General features: G+C 48.4%; 1 protein-coding gene across 1 annotated transcript in view; it reads left to right on the top strand.

The window, feature by feature from the left end:
* Positions 1-1,394: 1,394 nt before the first annotated feature.
* Positions 1,395-25,877, top strand: part of CCDC3 (coiled-coil domain containing 3) — a gene marked incomplete at its 5' end in the record, with an annotated part of 45,574 nt that continues 21,091 nt past the window's right edge. Inside the window, 2 exons of the mRNA XM_084262061.1 lie at positions 1,395-1,807; positions 2,781-2,955. Of these exons, the coding sequence (XP_084118187.1) occupies positions 1,395-1,807; positions 2,781-2,955 (588 nt within the window). The remainder of the gene's footprint in view (positions 1,808-2,780; positions 2,956-25,877) is intronic.

Below are 25,877 nucleotides of genomic sequence, written 5' to 3'. Positions count from 1 at the left end.
CTGTACTGGGCACAGCATGATCATGGAATGAAAAGGCACCTTCTGCTCCAAAGAGCTTCTAGTCCTTGTAGAGCACTGGAGAGGCAGGTGCAGACAGACAGACGGAGGGTAAGATTGAAGGAACCAGCCAGGATGTACTGTCAGCCTTCTAGTAACCACCACAGCTAGAGGGACATCTAACTGGGACCATGTCTTCATGATATTTGTATTCTAACAGATGTTTTTAAGTGTCCTATGCCCATTCCCAGTGAGATCAGATGTGGGAAAAGGAGAATACTGAAATAGAAAGAAGCTATTTAAGGCTGTGGGTGGTGCAAGCCCCCGGGGGATCTTTGGGAGAAGCTCCACAGCACTTTGTATGCAGGGAGAAGGGAAGTCTCTGAGCCATCTGCCAAAAGGCTGGAGAAGCCCGAAGCTGCCTCAGCCAGTTCTAGGAGGAAACAGTGGGAAGTGAAAATATATTGAGACCTGGGGTTTTTTTTTGGTTTTACCTTATTCACTGGATGTATTTTGGAAACCAATTGCAGGCTGCTAGGAAGAACTGCTCTCCTCCACCTGCCAGTTTTTGTCCCTTTTCATTTGAAGTGGAAGAAGTGGGTGACCAGGGAAACAAACTTTCCTTCCCCACTCATCTTCAGTTTCCCAGGCTCTTCTTTCCCAGCCCCCGTTCCCCTGGGACACTGCCACTTCCAGCACCCTACGAAACACCACCTTCACATCCCAAAGCCCTGGGTGTCACTAGTGCCCACCCAGGGGTCACGGGATGCCTGATGGCAGCTGCCCCCACCCCGGGCTGTGCTTGCCGTTCTCATCTCGGCACTTCTTATCTTTTTGCATTGTCCACCTCTTTCCCTTGCATTTCTCCTCTTTGCAACTCTGCCTTTGCATCCCTCCCCTTTGCATCCCTCCCTTTTCACCTCCCCCTTTGCACCTCTTTCATTTACATCCCTCCCCTTTGCCTCTCTGCCCCCTTCGCATCTCTGCCTTTTCCCATCCCTCCCCTTCGCATCTCCGCTCCTCGCGTCTCTCTGCCCCTGTACAACCCCCTCGCCCCTTCACATCCTTGCCCCTTGGCACCGCTGCCTGCTTGGACCTCAGCCCTTTGGGGACCTGCCTCCTGGCACCCTCCACTCCCCCCTCCCGTGCCTTTGCATCCCCCGCCCTTTCGCTTCCCTGCCCCTCCGCATCTCCGCCTCGCTGCCTCCCTGCCTTCTCCACGCCTGCCCTCTCGCACGGCTCCCCAGGCTCCCCTCAACCTCCGGGGCAGCCCGCAGCTCCTCCGCGCCGGACGGCCGGCCGCCCCCAGCCCATCCCTGTTTTCAGCCTCCCTCTCCACCCCACTAAACCCCCCTCCCCTCCCCTGCGCACCCGGACCGGCCGCGGAGCCTCCCGCGATGCCGCCTCCGCCGCGGCTGCTGCCGCTGCTGGTGCTGGGGTTGGGGTTGGGGCTGGGGGGGCGGGCGGGCGGCGGGGGGGGCTGCCAGCTGCCGGCCGAGTGGCGACCGCTCAGCGAGGGCTGCCGAGCCGAGCTGGCCGCGATCATCGTCTACGCGCGGGTGCTGGCGCTGCACCCCGACACCTACGGCGCCTACAACTACCTGCCCTGGCAGAGGGGTCCCCTCGCCGGCCCCCAGCAGGAACCGGGGGGGCTCTTTTATTCGGCCGAGATCGAGCTGCTGTGCGACCAGGCGTGGGGCAGCATGCTGGAGGTGCCCGCCGGCTCCCGCCTCAACCTCACCGGCCTCGGCTACTTCTCCTGCCACTCGCACACCGTCATGCAGGGCTACTCTTACTTCTTCTTCCTCCGGTGAGTCCCGGGGTGGGGTGGGAGGTCGGTATCCCAGCTCCGGGGCATCTCCGTGGCTGGGGGGAATATGCGCGTCCGCCCCTGCCTGGGAGGGTCCTCTCCGTCCCACCGCGCCTTGTCCGTGCGCATCCACCTGGGGAGTGGGGAGAGGAGGGAGAGGGGGGAGAAAGCCACCCAAACCCATAATATTCCACGGTGAACGAGCAGCAGATGTACGGGGAGCTGCTGTCGAGCAGCTCCCGGGTGCTGCCGCTTTTGTTTTCACGGTGGGACGGTCACGGCGCTGGAGAGGAGCCAGCGCCTGTTCTCCAAACTTTGGCATTGGGGAGTTTAAAACCCATCCACGAATACTCACCCAGTAGCTTTCTCTCGGCTCTCCCGACTGCCGGCCAAAATTTTGACTTTGGGCTCATCAGAAAAAAAAAAAAGAAAAAAGAAAAAAGAAAGAAAATAAACCACAATGTGGGAACGGAGCCATCGCCGTGACCTTTCCAAGAGCGCTTGCAAAATACTACTCAGTGCCTTGTTTCAAAATACTTGGTATTTTCTTACGCGGGGTGCGTAGGGAAGCACAGTTTGATGCTGCCTGTAGCAATGACTTTAAACACTTAAGTACTCCTGGAGTACTTAAACTCCAGGATCAAGGGCAAAGGGATGAAAATTCAGTAGGAACCGAGAGCCAAAATATAGGTCTGCCTCATTCCTGGGGGTTCAGTTAATGTCTGGAGGGCAGCAGGAGCCTGTTACAACCTTACAGCTGCTGCCGGCTCCAGTCCTCTGTGGTGGAAATGGCCATCCTGGCAGGTAAGCATTAGGAGAGCTGAGAGCCACGTGCCAGCTGTAAGTCTGTGTCTGCAACTTCAGTGGCACTTGTTGAGCCAGGTTAAAGTACGAACGTGAAAGTTAAAGTTACTCAAAGTGACTTCTGCAAGTTCAGGCTCACAGTGGGCTGCCCATGCAATTTGTGTTTCAGAATGGATGAGAACTACATCCTTCTGCCCCATGGAGTCAACTTCCAGGAGGCGATCTTCCCGGACACCCAGGAGAACAGAAGGATGTTTGCCAGCCTTTTCCAGTTTTCTAACTGCTCACAGGCACAGCATGTCTTGAGTTTCTCCAGTGACTGGGAGATTCAAGAGGACAACCGGGTAAGGGGTTTGTTTGCTCTCTGGTGCTTGTTTTCAGAGTGGGCACAGGCATTCCCATGCTGTCTGGAAATGTGCATGTATGAAGGCAGAGCAGCAGGTCCCTGATTTTCCTGGTTCTTTGGTCGTATCACTGGAAAAGTAGCACACACACTGGTGGGGAGACATTGAACTCTGTTTCCAAAGCTGACCTCTCTGTTAGCCCTTTTCACTTCCCATGGAGCTGAGGAAAGCTTGGTATCAACCTGTTCATGAGCAATAGCTTGAAAACCAGTACTACTTGCTATCCTGTCCTGCTCCTCCCATGTCATTCCTGGGTTTGCTGTCCCTAGACCCCAGACTTTAACTTCAGCTGAAAGCTTTTGGGGGCAGAGGTTTGCTTTTGTACTTCAGTGTTCATCTCATGTAGCAAGAGCAGTGCCAGGCCCCTGACAGACTACAAGGGATTATTCTTGCCTACCTCCACACAACAGTGTAAAATTCTACTTCGTGAACTGGTCGCCCTAAACTGTCTTTGTAGCAGCTGGAAAAAACAGTCTTGAGGGCACGGTTGGTCTGCACGATATCGACACTGAACAAGCTGAATAAAATGCCTCTTTCTCCACTCAAAGTGGGGGCCACAACTAGTAGTTCACCCTCTGTTAAAAAAGTATATTTTTAGTTTGGCAAGTCCAACCACACACATTGTTAGTGGCTTCTAAGCCCCTTTGTGAGGCTGTAGTGTGTGTAATAAAGGAGGGATTTTAATAAAAATGAATAATTTAATAGTAAATACTTCCTTGGCAATGAGGAGCAACCTGCAGTTATGTGTGTGCATGTTCTGGATGTGCATATACATCTGCAAAACTTGGAGAGCTGTTTTAGTGCCAAAACAAAGCAAGGCTTTGTTTGTTGTAAGCCTAGAACATTTCAAGTGTCTCTTTAGGGCTCAGGACATGTGTCATCACTTGCATCTTCTGCGGATTCATCCAAGGGGCAGTATTTGTGTACAGCAGCAGATGCACTAGTGGCTTGTTTGGAAGGTGGGCGGGGGGAGCTCCGTAGCTGGCTGAGCCCTGTCCCTTCACCAGGTGGCTGACCACTGGCATGCAGAGTTTGAGTAGCCACATGGCCATCTGGACAGTGGCACCTCCTTGGGATGCCCCATGAGCGAGTGTCTGCTCTCTGCTGATGTTTTGGGGGGGGGAACTGGGAATGGTGATGTTCAAATATATATTTGGGGACAGCAGCGTGAATCGATGTTTAAGAAAAAAAAGAGTTCTCTTACAGTTAGGTTGTGGAGCTGTAACCCTGGCTGGCCAAGAAGGGGGAGGCAGAGAGCTCTGGTCCCGGCTCTGCCTCCCCCCTGCCAGCCTGCAGGCTCCCCAGTGCCCCATGCAATGCATTTGGCAAGCAAAGGCTTTCCCACTGCCAAATCCACAGATTTTGCTCCAGGGGAGCAAAGTAGTGTTGGGGGACCACCGGAGCCACCTCCCAGTGTCTGCTTGCCATGCCTCTGCACCGTTATTGAGATGCAGAGGATCTTGACGGGTTGGTGCTCGTTTATGGCTGCAGTGGATGCCACTGGTTGGTTTTGGTGGAATTCAGGAGGCAGAAGCAGAAACTCCCATTGGAGCAGCCGGAAAGCCTACATATCCAAAGTGCATTTCAGCTGTTGTGCTCTTTGGCCCCGGGCAGCTGTGAGCAGATTAGGGGGGGATTAGAGCCCCTGGCCGCACAGAGTGGGGCCTGGGGCTTTACATACTTCAACACCCACCCATCGAGGGAATAAATTCAGGGCAGACTGACAGACACTTTGTCTCCCCTTTGTAATGAAAAGTAAAAGCTTCCTCTGCCCCAGTTAAAAATAGTTCGGGCTGACTGTGCTCCCATTCAGCTCCTGCATCTGTGTTTGCCCAGCCCAGTGCAGGCTCCCGGCGCCTGTATATCCCAGTCTGGGAAGGGGATGGTGTTTTTGGCTACCATGGCATTGGGAATTGGCTCTCCTGCTTTTCCCAGTGCAGGTCCCCATGTCTCTCTTTAAGATTTTACTTCTCTTTGGCTCGTCACACCTGATGGTGACATTCCTGATTGCCACTGTGTGTGCTTATATCCCATCACAGTGAGCACAGTTTCTACTTCCCAGTGTGTGGGACCCCAAGCCAAAACCTGTGGTGTGTCCTGACTTCATGGCACAGAAAGTGAGCATTACATGAAGCATTGTTCTTGAAGCTTTTTGGAAAAGAGGCTTTTAGGAAGCCTGAGGACATCCACAGTGGTGTCAAGCTGTGAAGAACCTAGACAGAGACAAAAGGGGCTTCTGATGAGGCTCACCCTTCAGTGTGGAATCAGGAGTCTCACTAACTGCTGCTTACTGACATAAATTGCCAGTGAAAATCCATCATGGATGTTTTGTGCAGTCAGAGGCAAGAGATGGAGATGCCAAGATCCTCAGAGCATGGAGGTGGAGGTCTGATCCTGGGAGTCAGCAGCTAAGGTCCTGCCCCCGAGTCTTGGGACAGCTCCATGCAGGGACATCTTAAAAAGCAGCTCTGTCAAAAACCAGCATGCTCAAGTAGGTTTGGAATAAAGGAGTGATGAAATCGCCTGTTTACAGCTGGATCTCGTACTCCAAAGGACTTCTTGAATCCCTGCATTTCTTTATGGCCCTGTGCCCTACTCTTGATATATTTCTGGGGTGGACATTTTTCAGGAGAATTCAGTGCATGTGCGGTTGCAATGAGTAGTTGATGTTTGTAGCTCTGGGGTGGGAGAGCCTTGTGATGGGTGAACATCTTTAGCCTCATGTAATGCTGCTTCCAGTGAGAGGTCCCTTTGGTGGTGTGTGCCTGACCCAGCTGTGGAGCAGGGGACCCGAAAGTGACCACTGATGTGTGGTCCTCCTGCTCACCCTCTGCTCTCTGCCATGCTCCTTGCAGCCTCGTCTGGGCTGTCCCATAGGGTGAAATGAGGAAAAACCCTGTTGGCTCCTTCTCCTCCACCCAGCAAACCTGTCTGATGATGCAAAGGAGAGCAAAGAGATGTGCAGGAACTTCTTGGTGTGCTGGAATGCACGATCTGCCTTTTCCACTGCAGGAAAGCCCTTTGAATTTTTGGAACCCCCCACGTGCATGGTGAAAGGAGGCCAGACCCTGGGCCATCTCTCTGGGTGTAATACATTCCCCATCCTGGGCCTACTGCTGTCGCTGGCGGCTAATTCCAGCTGCATTTTTAAGCCCCTTGCAGTCTGGGCTGAGGGCCAGATGCTGCTTTCCATAGTTTTCTAATAACCCCATAGCCTCATAAATTCACTCAGGTGCTTGTTCTGGCCACTCCAGAGAGCATCAGTAGCTCTGGCTGGCCTGTCTTTAGGCACTTGCATTTTGGTTGCCAGGTTTGCAGAGGCAGTAAATAACTGGACTCCATCCTGACTTTTCTCACAGCCTCTTAGTGATGTTTTCAGACCTCCTGCTTTACTCTAGCTGTTTCTGCAAGGTTGTTGCTAAACCCCCGAGTTCCCACCAGACCTGGGGCTGAGGCTGGGTTTTTAACAAGTGACCGCAACTTCTTGCAGCTTGTTGCACGTATCCGGGCCCCAGGCTTGGCCCAGTCCCAGGGGTGATGTTGGTGGAGATAACAACACAAGAACCTCCTTTTCCCTCTTCAGAGTTATAGTTTTAGTCGATTCTTCCCACTCTCCACCCCTGGGAGGCACGCAGTGTTCATCTATCCAAGGAATCTTGCAGTCACAGCAGTTTCTTTTAATAAGGTGCTTTTTATTAAGGAAAGGAACAATTAAAAAGCCTTAAAATTCTTAAAAGCTCAGTGTTGTTACCCAAGTTTCATGTCAGCCCTCTGAGGGAAGATCCTCAGGCGTAGTATCAAAGAGTTTTCAAAGTCTGAGAGCCTCCAACAAAGGCATGCCAGGCTGTCCTGTGCTGGACAGTCTGCAGCCTCCAGGTCACCCCTGCCTCAGGAAAACACTCCAGGCACCTATTTTCCCGCTGTGCCCCTAAAATTGCTCACAAACTCCTGCATGCCACCCAGTTATTCTGTGTTGCGACCAGTGATGTTGGTGGTTCATTACTGATGCTTTTCAGGAGCAGCCTTGTGACATTTTCTTGCTCCAGAGGAATCTGAGGGATCAGACTTTTCAGAGATGAGGATGAGGATTCAGTGGTGCAGCCAGCATGCTCCTCCAGGGCTGGAGAGGAGGAGTTGGAAAGTCCTGAAAGCCCGGAGAGCATCTGTATGTGCCAGTGCCTCTTTCTCATTACAAGTTTTTTAATGGCTAAATGCTAAATGACACTTTTCTAGACACAGGTTGCTGATTTCTGCTTGCTCAAGCTGGGAGGTGGGAGTCATCCCCTCTGGCAGCGCCTGCTCCTGAGCTGGGGGTGATGCAGTGGGTTGGGATTGAAATCTTGCCCTGCTGAAGAGGTTTTACCATCTCAGTGGGAATGTCAAGGATGGAATTTCAGCCTTGTTCTGCAGGGTGCTGGGATCTTGTGAATAAGACCTGTTGCCTTGTGTGCGCACGAGGGATTGCACCACAGTGACACAAGGCCTGGTGATAATGAGGTCTACAAAGTGTCAAGCAGTGCTTGTTGTTATTATTCCAAGGGGTTTTAACTCCTGGCTTTGCCCACGGGCTGATAGGGAGATGAGGTCTTTTGGCCTCCCCGTTTTATTCATGTGGGAGAGTTGCTAAATGACCCTCTGTGCATCATAAACAAGGGAGTAACAGCAGCATGTCAAACCTACCCTGAGCAACTGTGAGAGAGTTAACACTGTGGTAAAGCCCTCAGAAATTAAGGAGACCAGTAGCTTCAACTAATCCCGGTGAGTTTGCAGGGGTAGATTACATCTTTTAGTAAGCCTTCCTCCCTGAGTGGCTGCCTCTTCCGCTTGAGGACCAGAGCCACAACCACACCGTTACTTCAGCTGATGTAGATGAAGGGACTTGCCTTCTGAAGAGACCTTCAGAGATTTAGCTGGGTAATAGTGAAGCTTTTATGGGATTAGCCAGTGTCCCAAATAAAAAACAAGGTAACGAGTGGGTGGGCAGTGCAGTCTACAAATATCTTAGCATCTTTGGGTCTGGGTCCTCTTCTCTGGTAGCACTTTGGCTGCTGTAAGAACCTGATGACCTGGTTAGGGCACCTGCAAAGTTTTGGAGCATCTGAAAAGGGAACTGGCTAAGAAAAGCAATGTAATTGCATAAATGGCTTTACCATTATTATGCAAAGCAAAAATGAAATTAAAAGGTGTTCTTCCTCTGCGGAGGTCGAGGAAATAGTTTCAGGGCTATTTGCATTTTAGTAATGGCCATGTGCACAAGCTGGGAGCCACTGGGTCAGATCACTCTCTGAATCCATCTGCAAGCAGCAGCACATTTGCTCAGTGATTACCCCAGCCTGTCTCTTCCCTGATGATCTCAACCAGGAGAATGATGGCAGCTCTCACTCAGCAATGCTTCACAAGACTGTGAGGGCTTAAATCACAGAGAAACAGCAGCTTACACAAAAGCTCTTTGGGCTACCAGAGAAGGACTTGCACGATGTTTGCTGTGAGGACATGTTTTGCTCCTTCTCGTCAGGCAACATGGCCCTGAAGAGGGGAAAAGAAGAAGGAAGGTTGGGGAAGTCCATATAATTTTTCCAACCTCCCTGATTTTGAATCTGGACAGTGATTAAATAGTATCATGGCTAGAAAGTGTGGGTGCATACTGCTAGAGAGATGCCTGTTGTCGTGGTTTCACCCCGGCTGAGGGCCAAGATCCATGCAGCTGTCTGCTCCTTAAAGGAAAAGAGCAGGTTAAAGGGAAGGGGGGTGGGGGGGTGGGGGGGGGTGAGAAGTAAGGGCAGGGAAAAGGAAAAGGAAGGGGCAAATAACCCCGAAACCAAGAAATTAAGAGGCCCGTGGGTTGGGATAAGGATAGTTTACTAAGATAACAGAAAGATACAATGTAACAATGCTAACAGGACTTCAGAGCAAAATATATGAAGCTGTTGATACACAATGCAGTTTCTCACCGAACCCACAACTCAGGCCGTGCCACCCAGAGCCGTCCCAGAACCCAACCGTCCCCCAAGCACCGCGCGTCCCGGAGCCGCCCCAGGCCTTCCTCCCGTCAGCCCCCGATATCCTGGGCAGGACGTAACTGGCGTGGAATACTCTCTTTGGTCAGCTCGGTCACCTGTCCTGGCTTCGCCCCTCCTTTCTCATGAAGAGCTGAGAAAGTCCTTGACTGTCTGACAGCAACTAACAACATCAGGGTGTTATCAGCACTACTCCCATTTTTACTCTCAAACACAGCATTCCATCCGCTGTTACAAATGAAATTAACTCCATCCTGACCAAAACCAGGACATTATCCACCCCTTATTCAATACCATTTACGTCATGACCAGATCCAACCATTTCTTTTGGATACAACCAGTTTCTGGTTTCAGACACACATATATGTATGTACACCCATGTATACACACACATGTGCATACAGGTATCATTCCCTTAGTCTATGGACCATTCCTCTGAGTTTGTTGAGTGAATGAACATTTAGTCCATGATGATTTTCAGGCTTCATTCGTCGCAACAGTCTCTCATGGTGTCAGTATGCGCCATTGGATCGTTGCATGCTGCATCTCGGGCTCTCGACCGATATATCTGGCATGGTCCATGTTCATAGTCTGTGAACCGAAAGTGTTCATTTTCAAAGGGAAGGAGGAAAAAGTTCTTGGAACACCAGGTCTTGGTCCCGTCATCGTGGCACTCTTCCTTCATTGACTTGTATGACTCTGGCTGTAACTCCATTGGTACAACATACAACAAAATACAGCAATAATAGCAATAATGAATGTACAGTAATGGGTTATTTAGCAATTATTATAATACAATTTCTACCTTATTAATTATATTGGCTAGTCTCACCTAAAATCAAATCCCTCTGGGGTACACATCGAACTTCTCCATTCTTCTGCATTACCCACCAAGTACAACCAGGTCCTTGAGCAAAAGCAATCCCAGACATAGGTTTACCTTCGCCTGAAGCAGGGATGACCCAAACCATTTTCCCTAATATACTCTTCATATGCACCACTGGGACTCTGTCTCCTTCTACAGTACGTAGAGATTTTGACTGGGCAGGACCAGGTCGATTGGTGGATCCCCTAGAGTTAACTAACCACGTGGCTTTGGCTAAATGTGTATCCCAGTGTTTGAATGTTCCACCACCCATCGCTTTCAGGGTGGTCTTTAAGAGCCCATTATATTGTTCAATTTTCCCAGAGGCTGGTGCATGATAAGGAATGTGGTACACCCACTCAATGCCATGCTCTTTTGCCCAGGTGTCTATGAGAGCATTTCGAAAATGAGTCCCGTTGTCTGACTCAATTCTTTCTGGGGTGCCGTGTCGCCATAGGACTTGCCTTTCCAGGCCCAGGATTGTATTCCGGGCAGTGGCATGGGGCACAGGATATGTTTCTAGCCAGCCGGTGGTTGCCTCCACCATCATAAGCACATAACGCTTGCCATGGCGGGTGCGTGGGAGGGTGATGTAATCAATCTGCCAGGCCTCCCCATATTTATATTTCATCCACCATCCTCCATACCAAAGAGGCTTCAACCGCTTCGCTTGCTTGATTGCGGCACACGTCTCACACTCATGGATAACTTGTGCAATAGCATCCATGGTTAAGTCCACCCCTCGATCTCGAGCCCATCTATATGTTGCATCTCTCCCTTGATGACCTGAGGAATCATGAGCCCATCGAGCTAGGAATAATTCACCCTTACGTTGCGAGTCTAGATCTACCTGAGCCACTTCAATCCTAGCAGCCTTATCTACCTGATGGTTGTTTTGATGTTCCTCCATGGCCCGACTCTTAGGTACATGGGCATCAACATGAGGTACCTTTACAACAAGTTTCTCTAACCGGGCAGCAATATCTTGCCATAAGTCAGCAGCCCATATGGGTTTGCCTCTACGCTGCCAGTTGTTAATCCCTCCCTGTCTAAAGAATAGACAGGGCAGCAAAATCTTATACACATACCAGCACAAGTTCACGATCAACGATATCAGTAAATACCAGAGCATCGTGACCAGAGACTGCTTAAACCAAAGCGCTTATCACAACTTTGACTTAATTACAATCGGGTCAGGGTCAGATCTACCGTTATCCCAACCTTTCGGGCCCCATGTTGGGCGCCAAAAAGATTGTCGTGGTTTCACCCCGGCTGAGGGCCAAGATCCACGCAGCTGTCTGCTCCTTAAAGGAAAAGAGCAGGTTAAAGGGAAGAGGGGGGCGGGGATGGGGGGGGTGGGGGTGAGAAGTAAGGGAAGGGAAAAGGAAAAGGAAGGGGCAAATAACCCCAAAATCAAGAAATTAAGAGGCCCGTGGGTTGGGATAAGGATAGTTTACTAAGATAACAGAAAAATACAATGTAACAATACTAACAGAACTTCAGAGCAAAAATATATGAAGCTGTTGATACACAATGCAGTTTCTCACCAAACCACACAACTCAGGCCGTGCCACCCAGAGCCGTCCCAGAACCCGACCGTCCCCCAAGCACCGCGCGTCCCGGAGCCGCCCCAGGCCTTCCTCCCGTCAGCCCCCGATATCCTGGGCAGGACGTAACTGGCATGGAATACTCTCTTTGGTCAGCTCGGTCACCTGTCCTGGCTTCGCCCCTCCTTTCTCATGAAGAGCTGAGAAAGTCCTTGACTGTCTGACAGCAACTAACAACATCAGGGTGTTATCAGCACTACTCCCATTTTTACTCTCAAACACAGCATTCCATCCGCTGTTACAAATGAAATTAACTCCATCCTGACCAAAACCAGGAGCCTCTGGAGAAGACAGAGCTGCCTTGGATGCAGCGACCAGACCTCTTGTCACTGTGCTGAGCTGGACATCAGTGATGCTACAGAGAGAGCGGTGAGGTGCTGGAATGGGCTGCCCAGAGAGGGCAATCCCAAATTGAAAATCTTGGTTAATATTTGGTTTCTTGCCCTGCCAATTGTGGCTGCATTAGCCCAACAGCATGATAGAAAGTGTACAGCGCTTCTGAGTTGTTTTAGTAGTGATTTACAGTGCTTTTGTTTTCCTCCCAGGAACCCACCCAGAGGGTACCCCCTCTCTGCAATCTGTGTTTGATTTGAATACATGTAAGCAATATTAGATGAGATGGAGAACTGCTGACAAGTGTCTGGGAGGAGAGGAGACCACGAGACAGTTGATACTTTTGTGTAACGTCCCCGAGAGTCTTTTGGCATAGAAATGGCATTGACTTGTTTCCAAATCTTCCCACCCAGGCTGTGGTAGGCGAATCTAAGAGGTCTGATTGGCATCTCCATATCAGTTTTCTGTCTTCCCACATGCACACAGGCTGCTAAACTACAGAATAAAAGATCATGGAGGGGTTCACAATAGTTTTCTCCATGGGTGTTTCCACTGCATATGGTCTGTCTTGTATTTATAGCACCCAGAAGGTGCTCTGAACATTTCTCAGGAGAAAATGGGGAAATTTGTCTTGTTTTTAGAGTGTCTCTTAGAGACACAGTATTTCTGTATCAGAAAGCAGGTTGGCTCACTGCCCAGTACAATGCAGGAAGGTTGACCTGAGGTAGCACGGGAACCTTGTGTTTGATGTTTGTTTGGATTCGGGGTTGACTAAGGAGCTTTTCCCCACGTCTGAACTCTTGTCCCTGCTGACAGCCATGACCAGTGGGGAGCTGCCAAGGTGAGGCCCCCAGTCATCACCTTCCTGATACCAACAAGGGTGCAGGACAAGGTGAAGGGAGTCCCAGATCAGGATTGATGTGTCTGGATCAACTAGCTCCCTATCAACCACTACAGATTATTCCAGAGCATAGCTCACTCTGACTATGTCTCAGGCACATCCAAGTACATGATATCCCTAAAAGTATCCGGTTTCCAGCCTGTTGAGCAAGGAAATGCCTAGACAGCCATGGATATGTGTGTGTGTGTACATGGCTGCCTCCTCCGAAAGGCGAAACAGCAATCCTTCCAGGAATTGGCAATGAATGAAGACCCACATGGCTCCAGGCTGCTTTTAATTATCCAGAGACACACTTTAAAGAAGTTCTGCCAAAAGCACTAAATCATTCTGTATTTCATGCCCTGAGGCTATCTGCTGTTGTACATGAACTTGGTGGTGAGCAGGCATCTGACCTCAGCCCCAGAACACAGCTTTGGCTCTCTATCTGGTTTCTTCCACCTCTGTGGGGGATATGGACAACTCCTGGTGGCTGCAGAGGTGGTTGGTGGCTGAGCTCTGCACGTTGAGAGACACAAAGATGAGGCTGAAGGGACCCATTGTCCCTCCTGTCTTTCAGATCCAGGGCTTCCTGGAGGGGGGATGTACCCTTGGGGTTTCCAGCCTGGAGGTGGTTGAAAGCCCTGTGGTGGTTCTGCTGAGGATAAATCCTGCCACAGTCCTTGATTTTTTTTGCAAGCTTCTAACTGCTGATTCTTCTTCAAGGATGGATGCAGTGTGTTTCCCAGTCGCATTAGAAGGATTCAGGTACCTAGCTGGGGCTAATTCCATAGCCTGCACAGTAGGATTTTGCTGCTGTTGTCTCAGGGTAGGTAGAAGAGACAGAAGTTTCATGGAGTTGGTCACATTCTCTCTGTGTTAGCACAGAAGTGGTGGGAGTGGGAGATAGCTCTCCCTGGGGAGGGCAATGGAAAATTCAAAGTTAAGCTCCTGAGCATCCACGTGTGATGGTGGGGTGGGAATATTGTAATGAAATGTGGAGATGACACAGCCATGGGAAATTAGTGACAAGAAGACATGAAGAGGCTGACTGGTCCCTTGACTCCTTCCCTCTGGGTGAGCAATTCGGTGATTCTTCTGCTTTTCTGCCCTGTCCTGTTCACATCCTCCTCAGTGTGGGAAGGTGAGAGAGGATGTTGCGCTGCACATGGGCTGTGAAGGGTGAAAGCACTGGCTGGCAAGGGGATGCACCTGGTGGGGACCTGGGTGGTTATTTGAGCTGGGACATGAAGTGGGGCAAGACAATATGTGCTTGAAAGTGCTTGTGTCCATGGCTAAATCACCTTCCCCAACACTGGTTCCCATACTGAAGGTGCTTCCCTGGGTATCTGGGGCCTGGCCTCCTAGGAGAAGAGTTGAAGCTGGTGTTCTTGTAAGGTGGATAGGTTATCACGCTAACCTGAGGCAAAACAAAATGTGCAGTCCAAAGAAGCAGATCATGGGTGTTTTTTGATCCAGTTATGCTTATTATTTATACTTGTACCATGATTTTTCAACCTTTGAGAGTGGAAGTACTGATTTAGCCTGTGAGCTACTGGAAGTTGCTTAGATATGTCTCCTGCTGTCCCACCTACTGGGACTACTCCAGTGCTTTTGATTGGGTTGGAACAGGAGGGGGTAAGCAAACATCAGAACTGGGTACACCTGGCTCTTCACCTGCTTGGATTCTCCTAAACATTGTTTTGGGCCAGCTGTTTTGGGTCATACATTCCGAGTGAGTGTCAAGTAAGTTTTGTGGGCCAAGAGCAGACAAAATGGATGGGGTAGGTCCCAAAATTATGTGTTGTTCAGCCCAGTAATGGGGACCCAACAAACCCCTCTTTAAATCTGTGAGTTGGTAGATGTGTTAAGTGTTTTTGTATGTGTAAACCCACGCATTCTATTGGTCAGCAGTTGGGAAGGGTGAGTCATTTGGGCCAGCAGTCCTGGACCAGGATCTATCCTTGATGCACACCCTGCTCCCACAGGCACTGTGGTCAGATCTGGTCTTTGGTTTAGTTACTGGCCCCAGCTGACCTTGAATCAGAGGAAAAGTCTTTTCTTTCCACTTCTCTTTCTCTCCTCATCCACCTGTGAGTTAGATACAGAAAAAGATGGAGCAAAAAATTTATTAAAACCAACTGTCACCAAAATCCAGCTGGCAGCTGGCAGCTGGGACACCTGTAATGCTGCCTGTAACCGGATCAGCCACTGTGGCTTGAAGGTAGATGAGATCTTTCAATTTGGGACATATTTTCTCCCAGCCCATGCATTTTGACGTTTGTTTTTGCAAACAGCAAGCCAAGTTGGCTCCCAGGCAGCAGTAGCTCGAATCCCTAATGGAAGCTGCAGACAGAGCCTTTTAAAGCCAGTTCTGCCTCTGCCAGCCCAGTGCCTTTCCAAATTCCCCCTGAGAAGCGTCCTTGCCCTGTTGCAGTCGTCCAGGAGCTGCCATGTGGTGCCAGGCTTGGCCTCACCGCCGGCACTGGGAGCACACAGCCCCTTCCAGCACCTGATGCAAAGTGACAAACCAGAGCGGGTGGTGGTTCCAGAGGGCTGGGAGAATGTGGTTTCAGATAGTTGTTGCTCAGATGGTTGCAGGTGCCTCTGGCAGCTGACACAGTGACTACCTCCTTTCACTGCCCCAATTTGTTTGGGGTTTTTTTTGGGTCTTCTATTTATTTTTTTTTTTAAAGTGCACTGCTACAAGTGTTAGTCCAGTTATCTGTAAAATGAGTGATGGTAGGGAAAAACATACTGAGGGGGAGGCGAGTTTCCATGACACTGTGTAATGTGAAGGGGAAATAATATGGCTAGAAAGCCAGGTCTGAATTTCTGCCCAAAAAACTTCAGAGAAAGCAAGGAAAAAAAAATATTTCCTGAGATCTGAAAACACTTAATGGACTTGTTCTGCAGTATTTTTACATTTCCTACATCAGTGGGGAACCAGTAGAAGTACTAGTTACTGCAAAGGAGAATGTCAGTGTGGTGCTTTGTGTTGAGACAAGACATCAGAGAACAATGCAAGCTACTACTTACATACTGTCACCCCCAAACCTACTCCTCAGCACCATGCAGGGACAGTGTGGATGGTAAACACAAGCCAGGCATGTTAGCCTCTGTATCCCAGCCCAGTAGAGAAAATATTCTACCATGCAGGATTTCACAGAATCACAGAATCACCAGGTTAGAAAAGACCTTTAAGATCATCGAGGCCAACTGTTCCTGTCCTATGCTAAACCACATCTCTAAGTACCTGTTTTACCCATCTTTTAAACCTATCCAGGGATGGTGACTCAGCCCCCTCCCTGGCAGCCTGTTCCAGGCCCTGACAACCCTTCAGTGAAGAACCTTTTCCTAACATCTGATCTGACCCTGCCCTGGTGCATCTTGAGGCCATTTCCCCTTGTCACCTGGCTGAAGAGACAATCACCAACCTCTCTACACCCTCCTTTCAGGTAGTTGTAGGTGATGATAAGGTCTCCCCTCAGCCTCCTCTTCTCAAGGTTGATTCATCTCATCTGGGATTAGAAAACAACTGTCTGACCACTTCTTTGGCCTGTAAACTGGCTAGTGTAAATCCTGTGCCCTTCTCCTTCCCTGTCTTCCAGCCTCGTTGCACAGACAGTGCCGTACTTGGGGTACAGGGATATGTTCAGATGGGTGACACATGAGCAACAGGGGCTTGGTTGTTTGCTCAGACTGAAGCATGTTGGTGGTATGGAGCCTGGCTTCCTTCTTCAGGTGGATGGTGACATGTGTCCTCAAAACACAGTGAGTTTATTGCCTCTGTCTTCGCTGTAAGCCCATTACAGAGCACGCTCCTTCGTTTGGCTTGTGTTTTGTCTCTTCAGAGCCTTTAGACAGGCTCTGAACACCATCAGGTCCTTCCAAATGTTTCTGATTATATGTTTTACTGTGGAAAAAAAAATTCAGTTAGTTACATAACTGGGTCATAGCTGGGGAGAGAAAGGAAGGAAAGTCAAAATGGACTAGCAGCTTGTACTGATGTTGGCTGAGGATAGGAACAGAAATTCAGATGCTGTAAGTCCCCTTTCCCCCCATTAAATGGGTAAAGAAGTTTTGTTTCAGAGCCTTTGAAGTATGAACTTAGCAACCACATCCATTCAAAATCCTCTTTCTTTTCTTTTCCATTTCTGCAGAGCAGGAAAGCTCTTTTTATTACTTTGAAAGCATCATCATCAAATTGGGGTGTGGAAGAGGAGGTGTAATGAGAAAGATTCTTAGCCACAGTGACCATGGGAGAGCTCTGCCAGATGTCAGGCCATGCTTTAAAAGATCTCTGAGGTCCTAGATGTGTGGGAGGGTGTTTACTCATGATCTAGAAGACAACCTAAAGGAGGAATCTCTGTGTATGTGGCTTATGTGTGAGAAGAGGTAGCCTATTTTTGCCCTGTAAAGTACCTCTGCTGGGAAGGTATCTGTAAGTCAGGACAGAGAAAAAGATAAGAGATGTAAATGAGAGAAAATTAAAATAACATGGAAATAGGGAGTGAGGAAATCACCCACCGAAATGTGTAACCAGCTGATGTGTTGAAATCTCCATCATTCACAAGACTTGGGTCAGGCTGGAGAGTGCGGTGAGTCTCTTAGGAAAAAACACTTTCCTTTTGCTGCCTGCCTCCACAGGAAGATCCACTGGAAGATCCATGACGTGGCTCTAGGAGTGATTTTATAGGGTTTCAGAGCACTTGGTCCCTGTCCACTTCTTATTCCTCAGACTGGATGGCTGTGGTGACAGTAATGACTTGCTCCCTCTGCAGAGGGTTTAGATTCCCACCCCCCCTGTGGCTGAGCATCTCCAGGAGGCACCAGAGAGCATTCAGAGCTCACCTCCATCAGCTGGATTCGAACAGACAGCCTAGAGGGATGATTTTTTTATTCCTAAAAATCACCTGCATGTTCCCTGAGCCCTTCAGACAGCTACAGCAGTGCTGGACATGAATGCAGACAATGGGAAAAGCCTGAGGATTGGAAAAGAACAGAAGACCCCCAGGGAAGGGTTGTTACTGCCATTGGTGATTTGGTTTCTGCCCTTTTACATGTTTTAGGCTGAGGCATGTTTTGTCTGAGTTCAGTGAACACTTCACGATCTGTCCCTTGAAATCCTCATTGAGCCTGTGTTTTCTTCAGTCTCGATTTCAAAGGGCAGGGGAACAAATGTGATTCTTGGTTCTTTTCCCAAAGGTGCGAAACTGTAGATTAAATGTATCCTGGAAATAATACTTCATGCTCAAAATCTTTCCCCACTGCAGTAAAATATGGCTCAAAAACCACATTCAGTGACAAAACCCTCCTGTAATTAACCCCTGTCTAGCAGCAGCTGAAAGACTGATGGGAAATGTCCTGGCGCCTCCGAGTCAGTGGCACTCTGGAGATGCTGGAACACATCCTGCTCCTTACGGACTGCTGTTGCTCCAGAAACACATTGCAGATGTCGAGGACGTGAAGGAGCAGGCTCCTTCCATCACAGTGTTAGGACAGAGAAGGGCTCAAAGCACAGTCTCAGACTGGAGGCATCCCTGTGGCGTTTTTCTGCCTGTTTTGTGTCTGGGCTTCAGGATCGACCTCTGGTTCCTGCTCATTGTCAGAAATGTCTGAAACAGGAGAAGCCTCCCCTGGTCCCTGCAGACCAAGTGGTGTTTATCACGCTCTGGTAATTGGGTTTGCTGTGGTATTTACAGCATTTCCTATGTTTTGAAATGGAGGTCTCAGGCTTGCCCAGGGCTGATTGTGTACTCTAACCTGCTCCGAAGCACACATGTGGCTTTAAACATTAACACACGCTCTGGCAGTGTCCAGGGCTGCTCTCAGCCCCACAGCTGGGAAAGTGCCTCTTGCAGCATTAATGTTTGCTCTCAGTATTGCCCAGGGGCAACATCTTGTCCCTCCCTCTACAGATCCTAGGGAATGTTCTCTTTTCCCTCCTTTTCCTCCTTTTCCTCCTTTTCCTATTTTTCTTCCTTTTTCTCCTTTTCCTCTTTTTCCTCTGTTTCTTCTGTTTCCTATTTTCTCTTTTTCCTCTTTTTTTCTCTTTTCCTTCTCTTTTTTCTCTTTTCCTTCTCTTTTTCCTTCTCCCTTGCCTTCTCCCTCCCCTTGCTTTGCCTTGCCTTGCCTTCTCCCTTGCCTTGCCTTGCCTTCCCTTCTTTTTTTCTTCTTTCCCTAAAGGTCACCTACAAGAAAGCTGGGGAGGGACTTTTTTGGCTTGGAGTGATAGGACAAGGTGGGATGGTTTTAAATTGGAATGGGGTAGAGTTAGATTGGATATTAGGAAAAAAATTCTTCACTATGAGGGTGGTGAGGCACTGGAACAGGTTGCCAGGGAGGTGGTGGATACCACCTCCCTGGACGTGTTCAAGGCTGGTTTGGATGGGGCCTAGAGCAGCCTGGTCTGGTGAGAGGTGTCCCTGCCCATCCAGGGGGTTGGAACTTGGTGATCTTTAGGGTCCCTCCCAGCCCTGGCTGTTCTATGATTCTGTGATTCTATGATTCTCTCCTTCCCTTTTTCTTTCTCTTTCCTTAGACAGAGGGAGAGGAGACAGGTTCTCAATCTGCCTAAATGAAGATTCAGAGCAATTTGGACCTCCAAACCTCTAGTAGAGGTTGTTGCAGACTTGTCTCCTGTTTATCTCTGCCTACTCTAGGAGATTACCAGCACCAGGCAGGTGTTCAAATGTGGTATTATCCTATTCAACATCTTAGAAATGTGCTTTCAGTTAGTGTAACATGCCTTTTTCTAATAAGGAAAACCACTAAAAGAAAAAAATTGAGTTCTTTATTTTTTCCACCCTCAAGTGCGGAAAGCTCAGAGATGAGGCTAACTGGGTGTCACCAGTAGTTCTACTCCTGGGTGGGAATTAGCAGTCAGGCTGATGTACCTACTTTCACAGGAGCAATTTAGTTCCCTGTTGCTGTTTGAGATGCTGTAGGGGATCTGAGAGATAGGGCACAAGACCAGGAGCACCAGGAAACCTGCTGCTCATCACTGAATCATCACCTTCTCCAATGGCAGCTGGAGCCCATGGGGGCATTTCAGGTGTCACTCGGTGTCACAGGGTGGGCAGCTGAATCACATTTCGTTTTATTTAATTATGAGAGTTGCCTTTTAAATATGAGACTTGCCAACAAAATTACTGCTTACAGAAACACTTGAGGAAACAGAGCTGTGTGATCCAGTATTGGAACCATTTCTGGGCTGCCCGGTACAAAAAAGACAGGGATCTCCTGGAATGAGTCCAACAGACGGCTACAGAGATAATTAAAGGCCTGGAGCATCTCTCCTACCAGGAAAGGCTGAGTGAACTGTGGCTGTTGTTCCAGAGGGAATTGGCCAGCCTCTTGTCAGTGGTCTGTGGGGGCAGGGCAAGGGGCAATGGCTGCAAGTTGGAGCACAGGAAGTTCTGCACCAACATGCAGAAGAACTTCTTCACAGTGAGGGTGACAGAGCCCTGGGACAGGCTGCCCAGGGGTGTGTGGAGTCTCCTTCTCTGGAGATATTCAAGACCCGTCTGGATGCCTCCCTGTGCGACCTGTCCTAGGGAACCTGCTTTGTCAGGGAGGGGTTGGACTTGATGATCTCTGGAGGTCCCTTCCAACCCCTACAAGTCTGTGATCCCAGCGTTGTGTCCTCTGCTTTGCAGTACTGATGCTTTCTCCACACATAAACTGAAACTGAAGTGACAAGTTAATCAATGTGCATCTTGTGGCATATAAAGCATGATGAGGTGGTCATTCCAAATATTGTGACTGGTTCTTCCTGTGCTCCAAGTTGTCCTTGCAGTGTCAGCCCCTTTCAGTGTTCCTGGCTTCTCTAGAGCAGCACAGAGGTTTGGAAATCCCTGCCTAGCCCAATATGTAAGTCAAAAGAGCTTCCATGTTGTGCCCAGTGGTGAGGTTAGCCCTGCAAAGCACTGTTTTCAGATTCTGCCTGACTTTTGGATAAAGACAATATATTAATGCTGCAGAAACAGAGCTTGTCTGAGCTCATGTTGTGGTCTGGCTTTGGCCCTGATGGACTGCTTAACCTCTAAAAGGACTGACATGGTCCCGGGCCATTTATGCTGCAACACCTTGGCCATGGCAATGGTTTTGTCTCTCTGCTTTTCCCAGATATAGCAGTTCTGGGCTTAGATTCAGTGGATTCTGGAAAAGTCTAGAGCTTGAACCAAGGACTGGGGCCTGCCTGGGGTCCTCCTTCCACATCCATTGCTGTGGCTTGAATTTGGCTGGACCTTATGGTGCATTTTGGAGCCTCTATCTTCTAGTTTACAAAGCCTTTTGGATAAGATTTTCTGCATGCATGTAAGATGTTGAGTTTTATTTTGTGGATTTAAATCCAATCTTCTAAATTGCTTTACAGTAATTGCTTGTGTTTTGAAATTCCAAAATCACTGCACCCCCCCCGCCCCAGCCTCCCTTTTAAATGTTTGTGGTCAATTACAGACTGACTTAGGAAATGGTGCAAAATGTATAAAGGAAGCTAAAAGCATTTTTTCCAAAATGGTGTTAGGGAAAAAAAAAACGAAAAGAGGCCACATATGTTATCAATACTTTATCAAACAGGAACAATATCTCCGACCATGGAAAGCCCTACATTCCACAGCTTGCAGCAACAGCTAGAATAAGCTTTCTAGTTAAGGCAGCATTGTTGGAGCCATCATGTGAGATTGCCTCCTTACACAGGGCTCTTTGAATTACTTCAACCCTGATTTTAGGGGGTTTTCTGTATATACTCCAGGTGAGACTGCAAACATACTCTTTTTTCCATGTACTTTAGGCATAAATATTCTGGTTTGGGGTTTGCTTCTTGGTTGGATTTTTTTAAAGTAGGTGTTGAAAGGAGTTAGGAAGGTTGTCTTCTTCAGTATTGCTCCCTAAATGCTAGTAAGGACTGAATTTCCTTGCATGCAGGGCTCTGAAGTGCTGTAGCCAGCAGCTGAGTGGAGTACAGGCGTCCTTAGGTGCTTCAGGACTGAAAGCCATGAATTGATGCAAAATAGCATCTTCTGAGGAAAAAAAGTAAAGAATACAAATTTGGGCTGCAAAAGAAGTGTGAGATATGGGCTAGTTTGAATTTAAAAGCTTGAAATGGAAATCAAATTATAGTAAAGCAGTTTGGGACCTTGTCCCACATCCACTGAAACTCATGCTGACTGTAAAGGAAGAGGAATCATGTGATAAGGAATGTAGTCCACTTTCTCCTCCTCCTGAGACTGTCCCTGTAATTTGAGAAGTGTGTAATCCATGGCTGTGATGGAAGAAGTTGATGTGAGGCACTTTAGGCACTTTTGGGCTGGAGAAAACTAAAGATACCATGCAGAAGAACCAGCCAAGTCAACCACAACGTTGCTTCTGTTTATGAGGTTTGCATAGAGGACTGTCCCATGCCAGCCAGAGGAGACATGTTTTTGTGAAAAACTCCGTTTCTGGAAAAGGAAAAGGGCAGGACCTGGGGTTGTCTCTTGCCATGATGAAGCAAGAAGTACTACAGTGCCTGAAAGATGCCAATGATCCTAGGGAAATTTGGTCTTGTCAGGAACTAAACCACTGTATGGGCTTACATTGCCTCAAACCATTATTCAGAATTTTTCATTCCTTACATGGCGTGATTTCTGGGGAGAGCTGAACTTGGAAGTGGAAGATCCAACAATATCTAAGAAGCTTAAGCATCATATTTCTAAATTAAAGAATCAGTTAGCCTATTAGCTAAGGGCTTGTTGGATAAAGGATTCTAGACAACATAGACAATGTTAGTTGTACATTAAGACCTTGGATGTAGATACCTAGAACAAAATAGTTTTACATGTCCATAGGGTCCTTATGCCTTTTGAATTATCCTAGGCTGTGCAGAGCTGGCAGATATGTCACAGGACCTATGGAAGACTCTCAACCATCTTTGGTGGCAGATGAATATGCATACAACCTGCAGTGCACACCTTCCAAAATGAGGGTAGGCACCTCCAGTTGGGCAACTGGATCCTCTCCTTAGAACTGGGTGTGTGATCCAGAGACTGATCCAGACCTGGAGGACTTGAAGTGGGACAAAGGTCTATAAAAAGTGGGGTTTTCTGCTCATCTTAACCACATTCTGCATGGGCCTTGGTTAAAGAATCAAAGCAAAGAAAGAAATCCCACTACATAGATAAATACATGGATGAAAAGTGTCTCTGTAAAAATCTTCAAAGAGTTTGGTTTTGTATGGGTTTAAGTACTGTTCTAGTGATGAGGAACTTGTGCCTGGAATCCCAGTGAGGTGGAGGAAGTGCATTTTTACCTGACATGAGTTTGTTAGGTAGGCAGAGGGGATGGGGTTTTCTCTGGTGTTAATGAGGGGTGACTTTTGCAAGCTGTAGGGGATTTTCACAGGCCCCTTCAGGTCAAATGGCAAACGGCTGGTCCTGCCATATCTCCCAGGTGGTGGGAGCTCCCTTCCAGCACCTGTCCCAGCACTGCCTTCTAAACTATTTCCCATTGATGGCAAAGAAGGAAAAAACAAGGAGGAAGGACACAAAGTCTGTGGATTGCGAAGAACAAGCATGGTGTGAAAATCAGGTTGCCTACATAGAATCATAAAATCATATAATGTATTGGGTTGGAAAGGACCTTTATAGGTCATCTAGTCCACCCCCCCTGCAGTAAGCAGGGACATCTTTACTAGATCAGGTTGTTCAGATCCCCATGATGCCTGACACATCTGGTGCCCTTACCCCATCAGTGGTGGCCCAAGGGGGTACAGGCATCTGTACCTAATGTCTGGCTATCTTCAGAGCTGAAATGGTCCTCGCTGCCTGCTTGGCTGGGAAAGAGTGGGAATGAACCAATTGCACTAGGTTTTTTTCACATACAGTGAAAGACTGTCAACATTCCCCTGCCCCACCTCCAGAAAAGACCCCCTACTAACCGAGACCTAAAGCAGGCATTGAGGGAGGAGTCTAAGAACGATACATGGGTAACGATACATGGAGGTTCCTGCTGGTGCTCTTCTAGCTGCCAGTGTTTTCAGGTGAAGGACTCTTCACAGTGGAAGGAGTTTCCATATATTTAGTTGTTTCTATATATTCAGTGACTTTCAGTGGATTTATCTTCCATAAAGCTGTCCAGCCTCCTGTTGAGAATCACCACTTTATGACTGCCTTGAACCTGGTTCCTACTATGTCATCGGATTCTCCCTGTTCGGCTGGAAGATACTGTCAGTCTCTGTTTACTCCTTCCCTCCCACTCATGATTGTGTAGTCCTCTACCCTACATCCTCTCATAGCCAAGGACTCGAGGCTATAGACCTTGCTTGATGCCTGAGCCTCAGAGGGGGTTGTTTCTGTCCTACCCTGGATGCGAATCAGCTACCACAAATGTTCTGCAATGCAAGTCCATGAGAAAAGGGGGAGTAAATCCCCTTCCCTGACTGTCTGGGACCTCCCACTGCTATTGCCACAGGGAAAATTCAAAGTTTTGCCTAGACTGCTGGAAGTGCCAACAGGGGAAGCAAATACTTGTGTGTAAGACTTAACCCCAAAAAGATTAAGTGCAGATGGATGTCAGTAGTGCCAGCAACCTGCGAAAGTGAAAACTGAGAAGGATGTGAAAACAACATGGGGGTAGGGGTGGGGGAAGAAAAAGAAAGAATAAAATACAAAACAGATTAGAAGCAAATTGGGGAGAAGGAAAATTTCAACAGGGCTTTTTGCTTTCCCAAGGAAGGACAGCATAAAGACCAAGAAGAGGAGCACTGCAGCAGGGACTCATCAGTGTTGGCAGCTTGGGAGGCTCCAAGGGTGATCACAAAGTAGGGAGGGGGTTGCAGCTTGACAGGATGCTGCATGGACAGTAGATGTCTTTGGAAATTGGGAAGAGTCCTGGAGGTGCTGAATATCTTGCGCAGCCTTCAGTTCCCACCTCTTCAGCTCTGGAAGTCAACTGCAAGCCAGGAAAACAGTGATCTGTGGGAAGAGGTTTAGTTTTGGGAAGTTTGGCCCACATAGGAGGGCGAGCTGTGCAGTTTGGAAATCATCCATCTCAGGAAAATCATAAGTGGTAGCGCTGTCTAGACTAGTCAGGAAGGCATGAACGAGTAACCAGGGGAAAGCAGGAGAAGAGGACAAAGGAGGAAAGAAAGCATGATTCTTCACCTAGAATTCAACTGAGGTGTCAGGAAAAAAATGAATCAAATCTTCAAAGGATGCATAGAGAAGATGCTCTTAACTGACTTTATTCCAATGCTGTGAACCCGGTTAACAGGGAGGGGAGTCAGGCATGCCCAGCGTTGGACTTACATGCCGCTGCTGGAAGCGGGTGGGGAGATGTGTGATAGGAATGTTGCAATTAATTATTATAAATCTCTTCCTAACAACTGTGTGGGCAGCGTGCAGATGTGTGTGAGGACCTTGGCAGCCTGTCAAAAATGTAATTATTGGGTATGGAGTTCGCGGCGATGCAGAACCAAACGCACTTCGGCGCTTCGTCGATCAGCAAAGTGCTAATTAGCAATTGCTAGAGGCCAGCGTGCTTCTCTGGAGAGGAAAGGAGCAGCTCCTTGAACACCTGGATGCGGTGTGGGTGGGAGTGTGGTGGGAAGTATGACTTACCTGCGGGACTGCAATTACAGGGAGGATTTCCTGACTTGGAAATCAAACCAGAACTGTTCTGTTTTCCCTTAATTTATATTTTTTTTTTCCTGGCCAGCAACTGGAATTTTTTAGCAAAATACGTCTGTTTACCCCAAATTAAATGCAGTGGGGTTTTTAAACTGAATTAACCTTTAGTTTGCCAGGGGTCCCCATCACTCAAAAAGATCTTTTTTCTAGGAAAGATACACACCTGCTGAGGTCATTCGGTGAGCACGAGGGATGACTTGCAGCAGTTTTGTACAGGAAATCAGACCTAGTCTGGTTCAAACAGGACTGATCTGTGCTGCCCTCATTAACCTGTATGAGATGTGAGTTTTTGGCATGCTGTTTTCTAGTTTGACTAACAGAAAACTTGTTTTTTGAGGCTATGTTCCCTGTAATGGAGAATTCAGTGTCCGTGCCCCAGGCCCCGTCCTTAGTGATTTGTGTCCCTGTGGGCAATGGGAAACCTTGTACAGCTGTGGTTACAAAGGGGTCCCAACCACCGGCATGAACAAGAAATAGCCTTGACAGCAAGGT

This window comes from Gallinula chloropus (genome assembly GCF_964237585.1).
Source record: "Gallinula chloropus genome assembly, chromosome: 1".
Classification (NCBI taxonomy): domain Eukaryota; kingdom Metazoa; phylum Chordata; class Aves; order Gruiformes; family Rallidae; genus Gallinula; species Gallinula chloropus.
The sequence above is the reverse complement of the archived record's forward strand: the minus strand, read 5'-3'. Positions and strand labels throughout refer to the sequence as shown.